The 22,711-nt window shown below is 45.2% G+C and overlaps 1 protein-coding gene across 7 annotated transcripts in view; it reads left to right on the plus strand.

The window, feature by feature from the left end:
• SV2B (synaptic vesicle glycoprotein 2B) overlaps positions 1 to 22,711 on the plus strand; it is a 102,212-nt gene that overhangs the window by 46,714 nt on the left and 32,787 nt on the right. For 6 of the 7 annotated variants that reach the window (XM_033100088.1, XM_033100090.1, XM_033100085.1 and 3 more), the window contains one exon: positions 15,859 to 16,718. In XM_033100088.1, coding sequence (XP_032955979.1) covers positions 16,178 to 16,718 — 541 coding nt within the window. In that variant the 5' untranslated portion in view covers positions 15,859 to 16,177. Of the gene's footprint in view, positions 1 to 12,503; positions 12,561 to 15,858; positions 16,719 to 22,711 lie in introns of those variants that run through there. The other variant, XM_033100087.1, reaches the window with a different exon arrangement.

Genomic DNA, 22,711 nt, shown 5'->3' on the forward strand with positions numbered 1-22,711 from the left:
TTATCCTCATGATAATTTTTACTTTAACTTCTATTTAGTCTGATATTCAGGTTGTTACTATGACTTTCTCTTGGTTCATATTGTTTCATTCCTTTACTTTCAGCTGACAAAGACTCCTTCCTTGACCATACTTTTGTCAGGCTTCTCTTAATCCTCGTCGTGAGCAGATCTTGACCTTGGCCTGCTAATCTTTGTAAATATGACTTCTCGAGTATAGTGTTTCTGTTACAAGGTCTGAGGTCAGTCTTAGAAGTGACATTTGGCCTCTCTGAACTTCAAGTTCCTCATCTGCAAAATGAGATAATACCAGTGTGCATTTCACAGTGAGTGTGAGAAGAAATGAGTGAAGTTGTGTGTGTGAACACGTGACATTCTCGATGTGTTTGTGGAGAAAAGTCACCGAGGTGCCCCTTCTATGGTTCTACAGTTTTTGACAAAATTCTTCCTTTTACAAAAGGATGGGACGAAGAAGGGAAAGCAGGTGACATTTTCTTGGAATTCACAAGGTCAGGGAAGACACTGCAATTTTTCCCAGTTTTAAAAATCACGGGAAGTTTTTCTTGCTGTGGACAGATTGATGACTTTCCGCAGCTTCTTTTTATGAGACAGGCCTTAGGGACTGGCGTGTGAGTCTCAGCTTGAAACCAAGCTGTGCTGTTTTTGAAGCACCTGGTGTGCAGGCTCGTGGGGGCGGGCAGGGTGGAGGCTCTTTGTGATGCAGAATTGGCCTGGGCAGGTCACACATGTCCTTTTCAGGCTGTGGCTGCTCTCATACCTTATATTGTTTTCCCTCCCATTTTCCCTCTGTGAAGCAGAAAAATAAACAGCAACAAATATGGTCACTCATTGGTGTTCTGGCCGTTAATAATAGTGGTTCCTTTTAGTCGGTGAGGCATCTGCTTCTTAGGCATCTGTGTTCGCTTGATATTGTGCCCTGTGCAGCTCTGGGAAGTGAACGAGTGGGGGAGTCAGGAGAGGTGAGCCAGAGAAGGCAGCAAGATGGAAAGGAGCCCCTGCAAGTGTTGTAGGAGGGGAACCCGGATAGAATGCATTTGCCATGCCTACCTGGTACCCCACCTTGTAGGAGTATCTCAACAAACAGTTGTTGAAAAATGTACCTGTTTCACATCATGTGTACGGGTTAGCCTTTGATTTCCAAGAAAGCAGGGTTAACTTTGCTTTGGCATGACATTTTCCCAATTGGGTATTTATAAAAACAAAAACAAAAGCTACCTCAGAGCCAGGGAACCTCCTTTGGAAGACCCAAACCGTCTGTGTTCCCTTCTCTTCCTTGGAGCAGAGCAGATGGTCGCTCCACTTGCCAGGCCTAAGCAAGAAGAGGCAGATCTAAGTGGACCCACACCAGGCATTTTTAAAATTTTAAGGCCTTTGAAGACATCCAAATATGGGAGAAAAAGCACCAGGATGTCTTGTCAACGCAAGAATAAAAGCAGCTTTCATCTTCTCAAAGTTGTGTCACCGCCGAGGTCTAGAGAGCACGCAGCTTTCGCATCTGTCCATTTATATTAACGCGAGGACTGCTTCTCCAGTGCAGTGCGTGTAAAATGACTACAAAAGAGGTCACCAGACTACATTTAAATAATACGAATGTGCTTATGTTCTCAGAGGCAGCTGTCCCAATAAAGATATAATTTGTTTTCTTCCACGTTCCAACATGGTTAGGTATATATCAAATCTAAATTATAACCGTGAGGACCCACAAAGTGTTCTCCTTTCGTAGTGTAAAGGTGGGAATTACAGACCCACGTGTGTGTCAGCTAACTCATCATCAGGGACTAGATGATTCAGAGAGCTCCTTTTTTATAGGAACCAGGCCAGGGCAGGAGAGAAGTGAATTCAGGCAGAGTCAGCTGGGATTAGAGTTTCCAGGCGGGAATTCCTGCCCGTTCTCAGGAATTTTTTTCGCTTTCCCGTTCCCAAATCCCAAGAGAAGTTGGTCGGGAAATCGGGGAAAATTGGCTCCTTGAACCCAGGTGGTTGGTAGTATCGGCCGTCACTGTGTGGAAACTATTCATCGTGGAGAACAGAAAACAGAAAGTTTATATCTCGTCATTCAGGAATGGGAAAGCGAAAAAATCTGAGAACGGGTGGGAATTCGCGCCTGGAAACCCTAGCTGGGATCAGTTAAGAGCAGTTTTGCCTGGTGTCTGGCAGTAGAGAGAAAAGACAATGTTCAGTTAAGCAGACAGGGTAGGCTAGAGAGACAGGGAGCCCTGGCTCAGTGACTTGGGGGAGAAACCCAGCAGTGCACGTGGCGTGGGAATGCTTGGTTTCCGCCTGCAGTTCTGCCTTGTAAAGGTGTGACCCTCACGTCTCGGGGCTTCATAGATTCATTTCCTGTTTTGATAAAGTTAGGATAGTACCTTTGGGTATTTGGGTTGCTTCCAGTTTGGGGTGATTGTGAGGAAAGCTACTGAGAACACTCCCAGATGTATTTGGCACATAGGCCTTGGATAAACACCAGAGCTAGAGAGGAAGGAAAATCAGCAACGTTATGAATTATCCTCTCTTTAATGTCAAGGAAAGTGCTTTGATCCCACACAAGTTCAAGCCTCTCCTCCTGCTTGCGTTCCCATATTTGATCACTTACCAGGAGGTCCGGTTTCTGCTCAGGAAATCGGGGACCTTACGTCTGCATCTGGTCTTTGCGGCCCATTTCACTGAGATCCAGGCAGAATTGCTCGGTCAGAATCGAGCTTTTGACCTTTGAAATACTCTTTCTCCAGCAGAATTGATAGGGACAGGAAGGTAGAGAGTGTAGGGATATTTAGGGAGGCATATGGCCTGGAAGCCTGTTCAAATATAATTAGAAGAAAGGCAAATGTCAGCTCCTGTTGATTACGTTTTGAACACACTTGCCTGGGGGATAAGGAAGGAAACTTCAGGGGTGTCGGTTGGAAGGCGTCGCTGGGCAGCTTTTGGAAACTCCAATATGTCAACATGAGGTTTTTGCGTGGTCAGTAGTGGCAGCTCACCACTCAGTGAAGACAGATGCATGAAAAGTTCCCATGGACTGGACTCGGGTTTATTTACTTCGTATATAAATAGACTGGAAGCCATTCTTCTCTTCGGGTGTATTGTGGATTCCATAGTATCACGGACAAAGATAAATCCAAGTGGCACAAGGTAGCCATTTCTGTTTGGCTTTTACTGCCTGTTGGCTATATTTTCAAGGAAATGGTCATGCTGGCCCCTCTGTCTTGAAGTGTCCCCTCTCCTTCCACTCTCTCTGTCCTTCTGGCTACCTCCTGTTCATCTTTCGCTGTCAATCTCAGGCTTCACCTCTCCTGGGAAGCAAGTCTTCAGATACAGTGACTCACCCTTGCTAGGCACCCATTTGTACCTGATGGGGTCCAGAACATCTGTGACGGCATCTGGCTTAACGCAAAGCAGTAAGAAGGTGTGATCCCAAGCGTTTACTGAAATGTGCGGTCGTGGTTATGGTTACTGCTTTGAATGTCAGTTCAGTAAAAGTCACAAAAGTCCCAGGAATTTCTTTGCAGTAGAATCAGGTTGAACACGCTCAGTTTGCTTGGGACATGAGCAGGGATATCCATCTGGGGATAGTGTGGGCAGCGCTTGCTCAGAAGCCAATAGTCACACAGTCGTTTTGAGTGAGTGGGAGTGAGCTGGGTCCAGGCATTTTAAAAGGACATTGGAGTTGTCTTCAGTTTGTCAACTGATGAGCTCATAAGGATATAAATGTTAGATGTAGGACCTGCTATCTTTCCTCTTGGCTTGATTATATTATAAAAAGAGCAAGTTTGAAGTCTGGGTGTCCAGAGGAGGGAAAATGGATCCTCTGATCAATTTTTTTTTTTTTTTTCAGTTTTGGATTTTTTTTTCTAATTTATTGGGGTGACAATTGTTAGTAAAATTACATAGATTTCAGGTGTGCAATTCTGTATTACATCATCTATAAATCCCATTGTGTGTTCACCACCCAGAGTCAGTTCTCCTTCCATCACCATATATTTGATCCCCCTTACCCTCATCTCTGATCAATTTAGTTTGAAAGTCTGATGTTCGGACCCCTTATTTAGCTAAATCACCCCAAACAGGAACTAGATTGCCATTCCGTCCTGGGGATAGCTTCCAGAGAGGCCTGAGAGAGTGAGAAGGGAGCATTTTAGTTGAGACCAAGGGCAAGATGTTAACCATCAAAGATGTGGAATTGAACTATAAGCATTTTTCTTTAAAACATTCTTCTGCTGAACGTTTAAAAAGGTGGTATGAAGAATCTCTTTGTGGAAAGCATCCTGTGTCAAAAGCAAAACATAGGCTCAGTAAGGAATCTTACTCGCCCGTGTAACTAAAAGTGGCCTGCGTGATCGGTGTGATACCTACCAGAGCAGTTGATGCATCCAGTTCCTGCAAACAAAGGGCCAATTTATTAGGGCGTGTTCACAAGTTGGCGTGTGCACAAGTCGGCTCGTTCAGCTTGATATCAACAGGCTAGCCAGGGTTTCTGAGCCCGGTGAATGCAGCTGCCGCTTTTCTGATATAGTGGAGAATTACTGGTGTCTGAGCAGGTGGGTTCAAATTCCCTAGCACAGACCACTCAGTTTTGCAAAAAGTTGTGTATCTACACTTCTATTTATATGCACAACAGCTTGCAAATTACCTCCTTTGTGCTTAGATCCCTGGGGGAATCGTTACCGTGTGGTTCCTGATGAAAAGAGAAGTATTGTTTTTCTCTTTGGGAAGAAAACAACGCTAGGTTAGTTTCCAGAGATCATTTTACTAATGACAGCCGCCTATATTCGCGGAACACAGAAAGACCTCGTATGTTTGGTTTCAAGGCTCCGATGACAGCAGCAGGCAGCTCTGGGGGTGGACCTCAGGGCCGCCTGAGCAGGAATCGTCCTTCATGCAGCGTGTTGCAGAAAGGCACCATCTGTTTCTAGGATGATTCCAGTAGCTGTTGAAACGCCTGTGAAAATAGCCCTGCCAGGTCTTCTCAAAATTCATCTTTTCCCCTCCTTGTATATGACAACCCTTTATGTAATAAGGCAGTTTCAGAACAGGAAGGCAGTGAAAACGCATCTTTAAAAAAAAAAAAATCTTCCTGTCACCTAATTCTGCCCTCTCCTACCTGCCTCCTCCCTTCCAGTCTGCCCACACTCCAGGACGTCGCTCTTGCAGAGTTCATTTTCCTATCCAAAGACAGACTAAAAGAGGCTGGGATGGATTATTTGGGTCTCCACTGCTCGGGGCTTCAGGTGGGCGGGAGTCCAGTCAACTCTTTGTTTTTCCTGTGTGATAATAGATTGATTCAGTGCTTGTGAATGTGCCGTCCTGCTGCCTGCTCCACTGGGGACAGAGACGAGAGAGATGGATCCTACCCTCAAGCCGCAAGAGTGAGCGATGTTGGCAATACTGCTTTTGGTGGCAGAAGCAGAGTTCTTTCAAATGTTGCCATCATTTGAAATCTTTCCTTGCCGAAATATGTAGGCGTCATTTCAACAGGAAAGCCAAACCGTGGCCAGGGGCCTGTCGAGCAATTCCATCACCCCGTTAGCCGAGGCCGTCAGGTGCCAGACTGAGATAACGGGGGATTCTCAGTGGTTTTATGGGGAAGCCCAAAGATCACTGCAGAATATAGACCTGGGGGGTTGAATCCGACTCTGCCTCTTCCCAAGTTTGTGAGCTTAGGTGATTATCTTGGCCTTTCTGGGCTCCCATCACCGAAGCCCACTTCTCCAGTCTTTCGGAAGATTGAATGCGATTGTGCAGGAGAAAGCTCCATACATAGTCAAGCTCATGAAAGGTTCCTTCCTTTCCCTATTTTTCCTTTTGCAGTTACTGTAGGATTTGGAGTGGAGCCTAGAAATGTTCAAAACTCCAGGCTCTCGCTCTAAATAAATTTGCATTCCTGGCAACATTTTAGCCCTTTTTAATTGCAGTGTTTATACTTGGCCGAAGCTGAATTAGGGGAAAGGATGGAGAGAAGGTAGGGACTCGTTATAGAGATGTAATACACAGGAGTCTGGGACAGAGCAGGACGACAGGGCCAGTCACACCCAGAGGCTGAGTAATTCCGGGATAATTAGGAGATGGAGACAGGAATTGAAATGTACCCGGGTGACTTGAAAGAAAATTATTTCAGGGACATCGGCGGGACTGATAAGAGCAAGGTAAGCTGCGACACCTGTGTTGAGAAGCTGGAGCTGGTGTATTGATTTAAGAATATGCAGATGGTGACCTGCTGAAGGTGGGAACACAAGCCACCCACATGAGGGTGGCAGGTTAACTCCCTCAGCATCCAAGCCCCCACTCTGAGGACCTGAAACCAACAGGTCCTTTTAAATTGAAGGAGCAGTTTCAATACATCCACACAAAGGAAGTCGAGTCACAAAGATTTATTATTAGGTTGGTGCAAAAGTAATTGCGGTTTAAAAGGTTAAAAATAATTGCAAAAACCGCAATTACTTTCGCACCAACCTAATACTTACAGCTCCCAGAAGCAAGGTGGGGATGGAGGTCCCCACAATGGGCTGGGGGAAAGGGCAGTCCTCTGTCCCAGGTGACGAGTGAGCAGGAGATAGAGAGCAGGGTCGAAGCACCTATTACCTATAAGGTGCTTGGGGCAGAGGTCACTAACTTTTTGTGGGCTTCAGTTAGGTGGTTATTTTAGAAGGTTCTCCCAGAACAGCCAAGTGGGAACTTGTGATGAGAATCCTAAGCTCAAGTCCTTATCTGCAGTCCAGACTCTAGATGTGAGGAGGGATATCAGATTGTTACATGCCTGTGCAGTAGCTGAGAAAAACAAGCGCTGTTTTTCAAAAGCTTCAAACACAGAGAAAAACAGAAGTTTTTCTCATCGTAAGACCTCTATTACAATTTCCCCAAAGTGAGGTACGTGGGGGAGGTTTCCAGGGGCCAGGAGAACGGCCAGATGATAGGGTTTGGGGTGGCGCTGGAACTGGGCAGTGGGGACCAGGGGCCCCTAACCAAGCAGTGTGTGCTGAGTCCACAGGCTTTAGCTGCAGAGGATGCTAACAGCCTGCAATCCTAGAGGAGAGGACATTTCATGGCTGGGTACTGTCGCAAAGAGCAGGTTTATTAGGGCATGTCCACTCGTGCGTGAAGGTGAAGATGAGAACAGAGGCAAATGAAGACAGGAAGTGCTCCTTCCAGCCTGCCCATAGCTTTCAGACTTGCCTTTGGGGTGAAAAGAATGGTCTCGGATCTTCCTTGACACCATCTATATTCGTCTGTTCATCTGCCCGTCTTCATTTTCCTCAATAACCCATAGATCTGAATTCACAAAGTTTTTCGAGCCTTTTAGAGAGAGATCCAAATTTTGAGCCAGCGTGCCCCACTGGAGCAATAAATCGTTTTAAGTTTAATGCCAGTTCTGTATTTTCACTTTCTGGGATATACTTCCAAAGTTTCTAATGAACCAGAAGATGCAGAATATCTTATGTGTGAAGAGAGGGCTCTCTCCTTACAGAAAGTCTGTTCTTCTTAGATGTAGTAAAATTTCTATTAACTCAACCGTAAGGGACATGAGAGCAGGAGCTTGTTATATTCTCCTCGGTGTTCCCAGCACCTGGCACAGGACCTACCAGGTAGTAGATGCTCCAGAGTATTTATGGAATTAGATGAATGACCGTAGTGATGACAATTTAGTAAGACGAGTCCCCTCGGGAGGGGCTCCCAGCAAGGAACAAAACGAAACTGGGCAGGTGCTGTGGGTGTTGTTTATTTAATGAGGGTCTTTCAAGACCAAATTATGACTCTGGTTGGAAGGTTTTGAGAAGCCACTAGGAGATTTAGGCCACGTTGGCTGACTGTTTTGGGATAATTCAGATAAGAGATGCACTAACCAGAGTGGGGTGCTAAAAATCCAGGGGGTCTCACCGAAGAAGGTTGTAGGTTTGCTTCTTGTGGGTTGAGATGAAGCCTCTGGTCTGCATCACCACAGAGGTTACTGCACACATGGAAATCCTTATCTGTTTGTTGTGCATTTCTATAATAGCTGTTTTTGTTGAGCTCTTTTTTGGTACGAAGCTTTTTGAACATATTAACTCATTTAATTCTTATCACGACCCCATGAATAGGAACCCATAGTCTTTTCATTTCACACATGAAGAAACTGGAGCTTAAAGGTCAAACAACTTGCTCCGATTGTCAGAGCTTGTCAGCGGCAGAGCTGGCCCCTGTACACACGCGTATATGCAGTAGGCAAGAATTTGTGTTACAACATCATGCTAAGGCAAGAAATGTCCTTAAACACGTTTTTCTTAATCAAATTGCAGTGGGGTTGGTAAGGCAGCCATTATCAGTCTTTTTTTGATGACCCCCTCCCTCACTCCACTGGACCACTTAAGTGAGTGGTCCCCCAAACAGTGGGGGTGCCTTCTTAGTCCGTGGCTGTAGCCACAGTGGTTCTTCTTGATCTGTGCATTACTCAGTGCTGGCTGTAGGAAGAAGCTTTTGATTCTCTATAGATGGTGCTGGGGGAGGGGACCCTTCTGTTGCCCATCCCAGGGCTGCAGGATAATAGCCTCCATAGGGGCTCCACAGCTGTCCGTCATTCAGAGTGCTGCCTGTGAGAGGTACAGGGTCCTATCTCCTTTCTTTTGGGGAACGCACATCCTCCTTCTATGAGGCCACCTCCCCCAGGGCTGGGACACCTCCCTACACGTCAAAGCACCAGCCTCTCTTCTCCTTCCCTTCGAGCTTAGCTCCCTCCTGGGGGGTCTCGTTGTCTGACGACTGGGCTCAGGGCTTCCTTGCCCTTGCCCTTGAGTCACAAAGAAATTAACTGAGTAAGAAGCGCATTGGTTGGAGGTTCTCGACTTGGAGTGAGCCCAGGAATTCCCTGGAGAGCTTGCACATGTGGCAGGTTTCTGTCCCCCTTCTGTTGCACAAGGTTTGGAATGGGGTCCAGGAATCTGTATTCATCTGGCACCAAGTGTTTGTCCTGCTGGGGGTTGAGGACCCCACTGTGAATGTCATTGACCTGCTTTAGAACAAAGAGGAGCCAAAAGGGAGAAAATGAGCATTTCAGAGGGAACTGGGCAAATATTACCATCCTGCCAGATAGATTCACACAATATAAATACATATTTATAATGTATATTGTGGAAACTATTGGTATATTTTTGATACAAATATATGATTTATCTAGCGTTTTCACCTAATGTAATTGTGTGATCATTTTCTTTTTCTTTTTTAAATAAGTCCTTCAAAAGCCATAGTTTTTATGTCACCATAACGTGTAACTGTGTAAGTATGCTAACATTTAGTTACCTGGTCCCCATTGTTTAATATAAGTGTTGTTTTCCAGGTTTGCTGTTCTGAATAATGCTTTGATTAACATACTTCTCCATAAATTATTATCTTGCTTTTGCATTTTAAAATTAACTTTCAAATGATGGCTGGCCTTACTTCCAAGGATTTGGTATGACTTTATAAAGTATTTCTTTTTTTCCCCCTCTAATAAAAAGATCACGTGGTTTGGTTCTCATTTAAAAATTAATTGTTTCCCACACCTGGGAAAGTAGCTTTCTGTTTTAACACAATAGAAATAGCTGGATGATTCAGCTAAGGGAGAAGTACTTCTTTTTTCCTTTCCCCCTTTAAAAAAAATTAATTAAAAAAAATTTAATTTGACATACCGTATTGTATTAGTTTCAGGCGTACCACACCGTGATTTGACATCGATATACCTTAAGAAGAGGGAAGTACTTCTGATGCCAAACTAACGAACAGACACTGTCATAAGTGGGATCAGGACCCTGATTATTGGAAGCCTCAGAGAACAGTCTCCCAATACCAGCCAGATAAGTCCCAGTATTCTCAGCCCATGGGTTGATGTAACCTACCCCAGAAACATCAAGCAGTGTATTTTAGGAAGCATCACAGGTGGTCAAGACATATTTTGTAGTTAGGAAGTTGACAATGGATAAATTAGGGCCCCCTCTCACCGCCAACAATCTCATTTGGGAACTTGGTGTTAATAGAAAATTAGTAGGGGCGTAAGAGAGTGAATGACTCTTTCTGAAGGATGGTGTCTTCATGGTGACAGCTGATCTGACTTTTTTTTTTTTTCCCTTAAACAAGGTAAACCAGTTGATCTATTTCCAGCAAGGGCAGGGGCATTCTGGTCCGTGGGCCATTTTTGACTCACTTTCAGCCAGGCACTGAGTAACTGTTGGCCTCCTTTATTGAACAACCATTTTCAAGCACCTGCTGTGGTTAAAGACTCTGTGTCTGGTGCTGAAGATTAAAAAAATAAGTCAAACCCAGTGCTTTATCTATCCTGGAATTGCTCACAATCTATCTCCTGGCAGAGAGACACATAAATACTTACAATAAATAATGTGACAATAGAGATGTGTACATACCATGGGACTTCTTGGAGTAATTCTAAATGCTTAAAAATAAAGAGCCATCAAATTGCCAAAAATGGTTAATCAGTTTGTAAATGTCGCTCTTAACTTGAAATATGTTTAACATTTTAAGACGCTGCCAAACTGTGTTCCGAAGAGGCTGAACCGTTTTTTCATTCCTACCCACAATGTACCAGAATGTTCTAGTCCATCACATGCTAGCCACCACTTACTACAGTCTATCGATTGTAGCTGTTCTGATCGGTGTGTACTGGTAGCTTATGTTGGTGTGAATAGGTTTTTTATAAGGTCTCTCACAGCGTTTAATATATTATAGCAATGTGTGTTATAAATCTCTGAAAGACAATGGTGGGGAGCGTATGCCATGTTTCCTAAAGCCATTTTCTCTTGGAATTCTTTCCCCCCCCCCCCCTTAAATGGGCATATTAAAGGCCTAATGTTCTGCAGAACACATTTTGGGAAGCATTACATCATTTAATTATAATATTATTTTTAGCTTTGTTCTCTGTGATATTTGATTATGAACGAGTGTTTACCACACAGCGATTTTGAATCAAATAGCATAGACTCAGAGGTTAATAGAATGTAAGGCTTAAAGGCGGCAGCTTAAGAGATTAGTGCTAGGACATTTTTGGGAGGCGGTGGTTTTCATGAGTAACTAAATGTTAGTTTGTTTTTCTCCGTACTTGGTTTCCCAGCCTAGCCCAGACGGGCCCCAGATCTCAAATAAAACTGCATTGGGCTCAAGCTGAGATACTGGCTACGTTTTAATGATCAACACTCAGATAATAATCATGATTATAACAACAATGAAAACAAAATCAAATTTATATTCATCGTATCTGTGCCAGGCACTGTGCTAAGTAAGCACTGTTTATGGATTATCTCACTAAATCTTCACAGTGACCCTGCAGTGTAGGTACTATTATTGTAACCATTTTGCAGATGAGGAAACCGAGGCATGGAGTGGTCAGTAGTTTGTACATACGTAGTAGGAAGTGGCAGAGTCAGCATTTGAACCTAGGGGGGCCTCTGACAGCAGGGTCTGTGCTTTTGCACACTCTGCCACCCCACCAAAAAGGAGACCCGGGGGAACAAAGATTTTTGTCTTAATCACACAGCAATTGTGGGGTGCCGGAAGGATTTCCTGTCCAGAATGGGCCTCCCTCGAGTCGCCTTATTCCACTCACTCTGGCTCTCTCCCTCTCACCTGGCAGGGAAAACACAACTTGTTCTCCTGTGGGAGTCCACTCGTGGCCACCTTTCCTTCCAGTCCCGTCGTCACCACCTTTGTCCACGCCTGACCTCATCTCTGGACTATTAACACACACACACACACACACACACACACACACACACACACACACGAGGAAACTTCTGTCTGGTTTTATTGTCCCTAGGTTTCCTCTTAGAAACCGGGCCTCAATCCCCACCAGGGAGATCTCTCCAGATCCGTGGTCTGCGTGCCACCCTGCTCTGCTTGCTTTAGCAACTACCTTCCTGGCTGCCTTTGCTCAGAGGAAAATGCCCAGTTCCTGAGCAGGGCATTCAGCTCGCCTGCTGTTGTCTCCCCTTCGCATCTCCCCTAATTCACACTCTTGGCTCGTCTGCTGTCAGCCAACTGGCCTCTTCATTGCTGTCTGCACCAGCATCGCCATTCCTGCGTCCATCCTGTGCTTTTCCTTGCTCTCCAGCCTGCTGTGCGCTCCTCTCTACTGTGTGATTCTCTGAGCCCTTCCCTGTTCTTGGAAGTCCCCCGACCTCTAGGAAGCTATGTCAGCAGATTCCAGCCCTTAGCGACCTCTCACTCCTCTGAAACCCCTGGGAGAACCTACTGTCTGTGACCTTGGGTCATCTGACCTCGTCATCCTCAGTCTTGTTTTCAGTAAAATGGGTGTAATCATAGTCCCTGCCTCACAGGGCTGTTGTTCAGGTTAAAAGATGTAAAGCATGCGCTCTACTTAGTGTAATACCTGGCACCAAGCCACGAGGCAAGTATCCAATGAATGAAAGGAGATATTATCAATAATTAAGATGGTCATTTTTATTCCTGCATGATGCTTGTGTTGTTTTACTCTCTCATGAGGCATAGACCTCTTGAGAATGACGATCAAGTCATGTCATATGTACTGCAGTGCCTTACGCGCCAGACATCCTGGCAAATGTTTGCTGAGGGTGAGTGAACAAACTAACTTGGGAGTCAGAAGCCCGATGTCCATCTTAGCTCTTCAGAAACTCAGCTTGTGACCTTAACTTGTCTCAAGGACAGGAGAGGTTGGGAGGGCGTTCCAGTCTCTTCCACTCTATGGCTTCCCTAATGTTCTTTTTGAACTTGGCTTCAAATCCAAGCTCTGAGATTGATTCTCTGTATTAATTTGGGCATTCTTTAATCTTCTTAGCCCTCAGTTTCTTCATCTGTGAAATGGAGAGAATAACCTGGCTTCATTATCGGCTATGAGAATAAATAAGGTATTCCTTGTAAGATGCTCATTTTAATAGTCAGTTAATAGCTGCTCTTCTGGTTGTTTCATCGTTGTTGTTTAGTTGATAAACTCTAGGTTTATTAATGTTTTTGAATGTGTTAGTTTCTTTCCTTGACAGTACTACAAATTGGATGGGTTGAACAGTAGAAATTTGTCTCCCAGTTCTGAAGGCTAGAAACCTATCATCAAGGTGTCAGCGGAGTTAGTTCCTTTTGAGGTCTGTGAGGCAGAAGCTGTTCTATGCCTGTCGCGTAGCTTCTGGTAGCCTCAGGTGTTCCGTGGCTTGTCGATGGGACTTTCTCTGTGTCTCTCCATCATCTTCCCTCTATATTAGTCTTTCTCTGCTTCCCAATTTCCCCTTTTTCTAAAGGCACCAGTCGTATTGAGTTAGAGCCCGCCCAGATGACCTCCTCTTAACTTGATTACCTCTATAAAGACCATATTTCTAAATAAGATCTCATTCTGGGGCCCTGGGAGTTAGGGCTTCAACATACCCCTGGGGAGGGGTCATAATCCAACTTGTAACATTGAAAAGGATTAATAAGAATATTCCCTGGAAAATGCTGAAAACATAACGTGGCATCTCTCAATGAAAGAGAAAAAAACAAGTCACACTAGACAGTGATTTGCCCTTCTTCTACACTTGACATGCACAACTGTTCCATTACCTGGAATAGTTAAAGTGAAGTAGTTTTGACGAAGATCAACTTCTTCCCACAAAGCCAGTCCCAGGACCTTTGCCCCAGTGGTATTTCCCACGTGTGCCTTCAGATTTGCAAATCTCTCATTTCAGGTTCATGACATTTCTGCAGAGCCCCCAGGATGGAAATAACACACCAGTTCTCTGGCAGCTGGCATTCCTTCTCCATTTTTTATAGCACTCTGCAAAACTCTCGTGCTGTTTACATGTGATTTATATTCCTCCTGTGGTCCCTCAATGGATGTAATAAAAACAGATTTAGAATATTAATCTGACATGGTTCAGGCCAGCATGGTCGAATACAAATTATTTACTGGGGGTGATGAAAAATCAAAAAGGATAAAGTGAGACCCAGTTCTTAGTAAATATTTCTTGCTCGCTCCACGGCACTGTTTCTCACGGCACGGTCCACTGGATTCCACATGATGTTTTTTGGAAAATGCAGGTTTCCAGGCCCCACCCCCACTCTGCAAGTTCAGAGTCTTTGGGGGCAGGGTCCTGGGATGTGCGTTTCTAATGAGTCCCCCCCTCGCCCCTGTGCCCTGTGTGGTTCTGGCCCACCCTGCATTGGAGAAGTACTGGTCCCGGGCATTCCGCAAGGGAAATGCATTGCGGTGAGTCACATGAGTTCCAGAGCTGGAGTCTTTCCAGGACTGATGGTGAGGAGAGCCAGGCAGGCAGGTATGGGGCAGAGGGCCCAGGGATACACTGTGTGTTGTTGGGGAGGGTACAGTCCAGCTGCCACCCTGAGGACAGGCGTGTCCAGTCCATTATGACGTGACGTATGCCGAGTTTGGGGAAAGGACAGTTCGGATTTGGGGTGTGACAGCGAGACCTATAAAGGTTGATGGTGTATATACATATCGGCAGGTGGATTTTGCTGGTGAGTCGTTTTCTGGCAGCCTCAGTGGAGAGCTCTGAACATCCATCTGGCAGCAGGGCAGAATTGGAGGAGGGTAAGAGGTATAGGAGGGCCTGGCCACCACCCCTGAGGGACTGCGCAGTGCGGAGCTGGGCCGCAGAGCCACTTGGGGAGCTGTGTGAAAACTTAGGTTTCTGAGCTTGAGCCAGCCCTTCTACGTGCTCTGGGAATCTGTATTTCCAAAGTTCCCCAGTTGGTTGAAAATGACAGTTCCTCAGGACAGCGTTTGGGAAACACAGGGGCCATGGGACAAAAACTGACTTGGGGATCACTGGACCTTGATGTCACCCCATCCTTTATCTGTGTGAAGATACAAATACTTTTTATCTTTCTCCTTTGATTGTTGTGAGAATTAGGGGTAAGGGATGTGACACACTCAGCACTCTAGGCATTACTAAATGGTGCCTCCAAAGCTTGTGAGAACTGGGCTTCCAGGAGGGTAGTTGGGGCAGAGTGCTAGTCTGTTGGGCACAGGAGTCAACACCGAGGGACCCGGTGATTAGAATTGAGACAGAGGGTATAGTCTTGGCTCTCACAGCACTGGGTCCTGATTTTCCTGATTTCCCAAACTGGAACTAGAAAGAAAAAAAAAAAGAGCAACAATACTGTCAAGGTTTCGATAGCATTTATCATGCAGGTCAGGTGCTGTTTTAAGCACTGTATGCATAACCTTATGACTTAAGAACTATTGTTATCCCCACTTTACAGATGAGAAAAATTGAGGCTCAGAAAGACATGTGCCTGGTCACACAGCCAGTACGGGGCAGAATCAAGTTTCAGACCCAAGCTCTCTGGCTCTGGGTTGTCAGTGACTGTTCCTGCCTATTTTAGCCAAATCCAAGGTCAGAGTGACCCTAGAACCACAAGGCTGAGTTTCCAAAGTAAACTGGGCCTTAGGAGACATGGTCCTGGATATTTTCTTTGTCACACGTCTCTAGATGTAAAATTGTCCGGTCCCTTCATAGAACAAAGTTAGAAAGGCATTCTCGTAACCGGAACTGAGCTGTAGTAAACCTACATTGTTGCCAAAGGCTTGATAAATTCTAACAGAAAATCTATAACACAAAATTGTCTTGGACTGAAAAGCCTTTGCCTCCTTCTATTTCATTCTCGTGTAAGATTTGACCCTGTTCATGGGCGAGTCAATACTTCAAAGGGCTTCTCTGACCCTGTGCTTTCTCCCCTTATCCTGTGTCTCACTGATTCGACCTTCATTCATTTGGTAGGAATCCGAAAGTCTCGTTAAGGTTTCCTCCGGCTTACACACAAAGCGCAGGCATTAGTAAATATGTTTGTTTAATACTGAGTGTGCTTGTTAGCATTTCGGCAGTTCGTAATACTCTCCTCTTTCCCTTCTCTGTACTCCAGGGCATAACCTTCAGTAACAGAACACATCAGGCCAGCCAGCAAGCTGCCACGTCCTGCCAGCACCTTTTCACGCAACCCAGCTGGATCCATTTCTAATCACCGTCCCCCAACACAACATCTCAGGGTCACCGAAGGAGACCAGATCAGAATTTGAAATTTTCCAAAGACTTTTAATAGACATCGAACGCAAAAGGAGACTTCGGTTGCCTTTGCACAGATCTGCTCTATTTGAGAGACAAAGGAGCGGGGAGAATACCGGTGCCACTTTCACCCAGGTAGTCACATGAGCACGTTCTACGGTTAAACCTCTACACATAGAATGGATGATGGTTATCGAAACAGCCCAAACCTCTACCACGGCGCGAGGGACCTAGCTCGAGAGGCGACCCGGCAGTCCCGGAATCAAGGCATGGACGACTACACATATCAGGACAGCTATGAGGGCTACGCCCCCAGTGATGGCTATTACCGTGGCACCGAGTCCAACCCAGAAGAGGACGCGCAGAGTGATGTCACAGAAGGCCACGACGAGGAGGATGAGATCTATGAGGGCGAGTACCAGGGCATCCCTCACCCAGATGACGTCAAAGCCAAGCAGACCAAGGTGGCGCCCTCCAGGGCCGACGGCCTTCGGGGCCGGGCCGACCTGCTGGCCGAGAGAATGGAAGATGAGGAGCAGCTGGCCCACCAATATGAGACCATCATTGACGAGTGTGGCCACGGGCGCTTCCAGTGGACCCTCTTTTTCGTCTTGGGTTTGGCCCTGATGGCCGACGGGGTGGAGGTGTTCGTGGTTAGTTTTGTCCTGCCCAGCGCAGAGAAGGACATGTGTCTGTCCAGTTCTAAGAAAGGAATGCTTGGTAAGTGCACGTTTGCAAAGATGGTTCTCTTCTTGGCATTAAAATATGAAGGGGAAAGAGCAGCAAAATGTGTACAGCACCTGTCACTGTTTGGCACCTTACATCTATCCCAATGTCCTTGCCACGCTGTCATTTTACACACATATTGCCGTTCAGGTGTTGTTTTTAACCTCAGATAAATTGATTGGCTCAAGTTTACACAGCCAGCAAGTATTAGAGCTTAGATTCTTACTCAGGTCTGACTCTCACGCTCTTATGTCTTTTTCCAAGTCTTGTTGCCTGCTTGAGAGTCTGATTTCTCTCTTCTTCTTATGAACCCATCCTCTTCCTGTCCAAATGACGGATATGTTTTGTGAGTGGCAGGCCGAGGGCTCTGCCACTCCAGTGCTTTGCTCTGCGTCCTTCCAGAATTCCATCTGCTCCTGGCTTCTCTTCTATCTAAGTGTTCGTGGCTGAATGCTGGGAAATGATTGCTGGGCTGAGCACAGAGCCCCTGCAGGCTCTGGGGAACCACGGTGTGAAGCACAGATGGATTCTGCAGGATGGAGGACCAGCTTTACAAATCAGTGATGAGACTAGTGCCAAACAGCAGATATCAGGGCCTGAAACAGAGGAGTGCGGAGTTAGAGAAAGGAGGGGCACCAGTGGGGTGGCATAGAAGGTACTCATTGTATATAGACAAGGGTGTGTTGGGTCGTTAAATGTCCCGCAAAACATACCCATTCTCTAAATTTCGAGTCCCTGCCATTGATTGTTTAGCAGACATGCCATTAGTGAGAGCTTGTTTTGAGTCAGGTTCTGACTTAAGACTGAAACATGCTCGTGGCTCTCCAAAACTCAGAATCTACTTAGCAACTTAGCTTATTCCTCCAACAAATGTTTATGTCTTGTGTACTGTGTGGTTGTCTCCTGCTGAGCCTCTGGGGAGAAACTACTGAACTAGATACACAGAGTCCTTACCCCTGAAAGAACTTACCTGTAGCAGGATAAACGGGCATTAACACACACACACAGAAACTTATTTAATTACTGTGGAGATACATGCTATGAAATACCTTGTGAGACTCTGGTCCCTAGTACTGGTTTTACAGCAGGGGTTGGCAAACATTTTCTGTAAAAACCCAGATAGTAAATATTTTAGGCTTTGCAGGCCCAGATGGTCTCTGTCACCACTAATTGAGTCTGCCTCGGTAGCACGAAGGCAACCATAGACAAAATGTAAACAAGTGTACAGGACTGTGTTCTAATAAAACTTTATTTACAGAGAAAGGCCATGGGCCGGATTTAGCCTACGGGCTGTAGTTTGCCGACCCCTGATAAGCGCCACTGTAAATAAGATTGGGCTATAAAACCTCTGCATAATGAATTGTCCCTGAGGGCTTTTAAAAATTGTTTTATCCACCCCTGCTAAACTATAAGGGCGATTTACAATGATTAGAACTGTGTCCGATATGACCATTAGGAAACCAAAAGAGACCGAGTATATACAACCACAAGAAATGGCTTGAGAAGCAGGGCTGTCACTCGGAGTTTTTAAACACCAACAGAATTTTAGTACAGTTATTATCATTATTTAAAAAATTCTGCTAGGTGCCTTCAAGTTTGAGTAGATATTTTTAAAAGGGCAAAAACAAAACAAAACAAGACAAACCCCAGACCAAAATCCAACCAGACCATCCCCAATTGATCTAAACATTTCCAAGACGGTAATTTGTTTTGTGGTATTCTCAGCTGAAACCCCGGGTCCCTGTTCATCCCGATTGGCAATGTCAGTAACGATTTCACGCCTTCTTGGTCTCTCCGCCACCCTGGAGCCGGTGGCAGCCTCATTAACAGAACTACAGCCGTCACCGCTCCTGCTGGCTCGCCGGACAAAAGCTGGAAGTCAGGGGAAATTAGTCCGGGTCTGGAGAGCCCACATCTGTGCAAAATTTTGCTTTCAGCCTTTGCCAAGAAGATGCTAGGCTCAGCCCACGAGTGGCAGGCCAGCCACCTGAGCAGGGCTGGACTTCCAGGCACTTGTGGGGTCCCCTTTGTAGTCAAGGAAATGGGTGTTTAAATGCATCTGGGGAAGTGGATGGTTGAAGGGTCTTGTGAGGCCAGCATTTCCATATACAAGTTACAAGTCCCATGTAACTTTCTTAGTCACCATGGTGGTTACAGAACTTTTTTATCTCCTGGTGTATTTAGTAAATTAACACCAAAGTTTTCCCATAATCGTAAAAACATTTCTTAAGCCGGAACTGGGTGCTAGTCTTACGTTCATGTTGACCAAAAGAAAGAGAACCCACATTCAGGTCAGAGTTCCATTTTTGCCTTGAGAATTTTGATTTCCTGGAAGGGGCTAGCTGCTTGGGTGTATTTTATTGGCTGTTAGTTTCTCTTGCCATCTGCAGTGGGAAGGCTGAGGGAGTCCAATGCTTCAGATAATGATTTAGAACGTAAAGGGATCCCTGGGGCCTGGTGTCTGTGTGAGCTCTAGGGAGGAAGGGGGCAGTGTCAGATGGGTGGATTCATTAGAGTACGTTTGTGAGTTGCATTTCCATAGCACTCAGAGATGGATATATTACTCTGCTGTCACAAAAGATTATCCTTTAATTGCTTTATATGCAAATTCGAGGTGAGCATCCGGGCAGAACATGTGATTTATAAGCCACTTTTCTTTAGCCCTGAATTCAGAGTGTCAGTTCCTGAGAGGAGGGGCCACTCTGTGCCCCAGAGCCTGGCACAAAATATGTGCTCTGTAAACACGTCACGCCCTGCTATTTCCTTTACATTCTATTTGTTGAAATAATGAAGGCCTTTTAAATTTCATGGACAGAGGAATAAAATAGACTCCATGTCTTGATGGGAGAGTGACAAAGTTCTGGAGAGCAGGTGGAACCAGAAACATAGCTGAACCGTTTTGTGCAGGACAACCAGCCAGCGACTGACCGTCTTTTAAACCAGTCCTCTGTGTGGCCTCTGTCGACAACACGCATGATTGACATTTCAGACCAGATACTTCTTCGCTCCGGGGTGCTGTCCCGTGCACGACAGGATATTTAGCCGCATCTCTGGCCTCCGCCCACCAGATGTCTGTAGCACCCAGTTTCCTGTTATGACAAGCAAAAACGTTTCCAGATATTGGCACATGTCCTCTGGGGGACAAAAAAATCACTTCCAGTTGAGAACCACTCCTCTAGATGAGTGATTTCAACACTGTCTGTCCATTAGAGCACGTGGGGAGCTGTTTAAGACAAACAAACAAACAAACAAACAAAACGGGCTTTGTTCTAGAATAATTAAATCAGCATCCCTAGGGTGAGCTATGGGCATAGGCATGTTTTTAACCGCTCCCTGGTCTAGGAAGTTAACACAGAGACTCAGGGTCAATCAGAACTGCTGAGGTGTCAGGGGATTTGCTTCTTGTGCTTTGTAAGACTCCTCCCCAGATGGTTTCTTTCTTGTGTTCATGGTGGTGGTTGGGATATTTGCACACACTGTGAACAGCATTGAAAAAAAATGGGACCCTCCCCCAAAATCCTGTTTTACATCTTCACGGTGCCTTACAGATTTTCAGTGGTCTTCACAGATCCTCTTATTTGACCATGTGAGATGGTCAGAGTTATAACCCCCAGTTTACATGACTGGGAGTGTTGCTCAGAGACCTTAAGTAATGCGTGCTGGATTGCAGTCCATAATGTATAATAGTTTTCTTGTCCCCTATTGCCATTCATGTTCACCGTGGGCTATTTTATAGTAATGAGGTTGGAAGCTTTATTTTCTTGTGTATAGATTCCTACATAGAAGCAAAAGGAACTGAGCTAAAGAGTCAGCTATTTACCGGGTGCAACCTCTGTTACCTCTCTTCCACTTTTAAAACAAATTACAATAATTATACTACCACCACCAAGAGTTATAATTTAATAAGCTCTTCCCTTGCTTCCATTTCATAGCAGGTGTTTTACATGACATTTCTTATCTTTGTAACAACCTATAAGGGAAGCATTATTTTCACCATCTTACAGATAAGAAAACTTGAAGAGGTTCAGGTAACTTATCGAAAACTAGTTAGTGACAGATCTAGGATTTGAAACCAGTTATGTCTGACTTCAAAGTCTATTGCTTCTCCTTTACCTCGCTGTCCTGTCCATGAAAGACATTTCCAGGTACCCACTACGTGTATAACCTTTAGACAACCTTTTATGCAAAATGCACCCCTCGAATCAGATGCAGTTGTAAAGTAGACGCTGGGCCTCCATCAGCCTGCTGGAGGGGGTTACAGACATCTTTGTAGATGAGAGGGTAACAGCCGGCCCTCCCATCAGCCGGCCCCAATGTCACGAGAGCTCTGAGCGTACCTGCGTCATAGACTGTCAGCCCAGGACAGGCTGCCCAGAGAGCTGAGTAGCCACGCTGCCACCCTCCTGTGTCAGGCCAGGAAAAGGGTCCCAAGGAATAATCCATCCCCCTGTACAGACCAGAGCAGCAGAGGCACAAAATGAGTCCCCACACCCCCTCTGCCAGGAAGCGCATCAGAGAGCACTCAGGTACAACGTGGAACTCATGAGTGCACAGCTAAGAGGGCCCTTTGTAGGCCAGTGGATGTAAAAACCCCTCTTTATTTATAAGTCTCATGCAGCACAAGCCCCGATGAGCTGCTTTTCACTTTGCAAAGGATTGATATCATTTCCAGAGAAGGAAGCTTCCAAGTCTCAGATGTGAACAGGGCTTGGATGTGGGAAAGGGGTGATAGATACATGGTCCTGGGACTGTAATCGGCTTTGAAATGCCCCATAGGGTCCCCTGAACAGGCTGAATGTGAACCCCTTCCTGTCCATGGAAGCTGGCCAGGGCTGCTCAAATGTGCAGCGTGAGTGTTTTCTGTTTCCCATCATTATATAAGTCAGTGCAGGTCTGATTATATATTTCCTCACCCTGCTGCCTGTGGTGTTGAGAGGATATATTCTGTGTGAAAATCCTCTGGAGAGTTGGTGAGAGGTTGGTGATACCTATTAGCTCTGGAAGAAAATCTGGCATTGCGTCTCAAGAATCACAAGCTCATCAAGTCCCTTTGACCTCGCGATTCCATGTCTTAGAATTCATTCTGAGCAAACACCCAGCCATGCAGACAAAGACACATAAAGATGTTCTTTGCGGAGTTGTTTATCAGGTGGAAAAAGATAAGTTGTGAAACTTCTGAATACAGACTGGTCTCAACCATGTACATACAGTATGTGATTGTATGTGTCTGAGGACAGAGAATGAGACACTCTAACAGCAGCTGTGTGTTTCTTGGACAGAGATTAATGAAGAGCTTACTATGTGCCAGTGTCTGGATTACGTGCCAGAGCCACAATGGAAATAGAATCGACAGTCTGTCCTTCCAGGAGTTTACAGTCAAAGGCCTTGGACAGATGTTGAACAAATAGCTATATAATAGCAAATAGACACATGTGACATGAAGGAAGGAAGAGCATGTTGTAGAAAGAGTAGCAGGGATGACAAAACAGGGGTCAGCCAATGGTGGCCCACAGGTCCGTGGCTTGTTTTTATTTTTTAAAGGATTGTTTAAAAAAAAAAAAAATGAAGGAAGAAGGAGAAGGTGTCACAGAGGCCATAGGACATTTGCAAAATAAATTATTTACAAGTGAAATTTTTATTCTCTGGTGCTTTACCAAAAATGTTAGTTGATCCCTAGTTTGCAACATCACAGATGCCTGTCTAAGGGGATGACATTTAATCTGGGAATTTAAGAAATCTAAATAAGAGTTAGCAAAAAAATTTAAAAAATGGAAAGTGCCCCCCCCCCCAAAAAAAAATCTTGTTGGAGAAAACTTGAAACATATTTTGGTCAAAAAGAGCTTTTTATAGGCATCTGACGTCTTCAGGTAAGGCAACAGGGAGATATATTTAAAGGGCAGGCTGCTATAAATAAGTTTCTTCTACTAGTCTCTGTCCTTTTCCCACAAAATCCTTTAATATATGGTTGGTTTGATTTTAAAATACCA

This window comes from Rhinolophus ferrumequinum, chromosome 28 (genome assembly GCF_004115265.2).
Source record: "Rhinolophus ferrumequinum isolate MPI-CBG mRhiFer1 chromosome 28, mRhiFer1_v1.p, whole genome shotgun sequence".
In the NCBI taxonomy this organism is placed as follows: Eukaryota; Metazoa; Chordata; class Mammalia; order Chiroptera; family Rhinolophidae; genus Rhinolophus; species Rhinolophus ferrumequinum.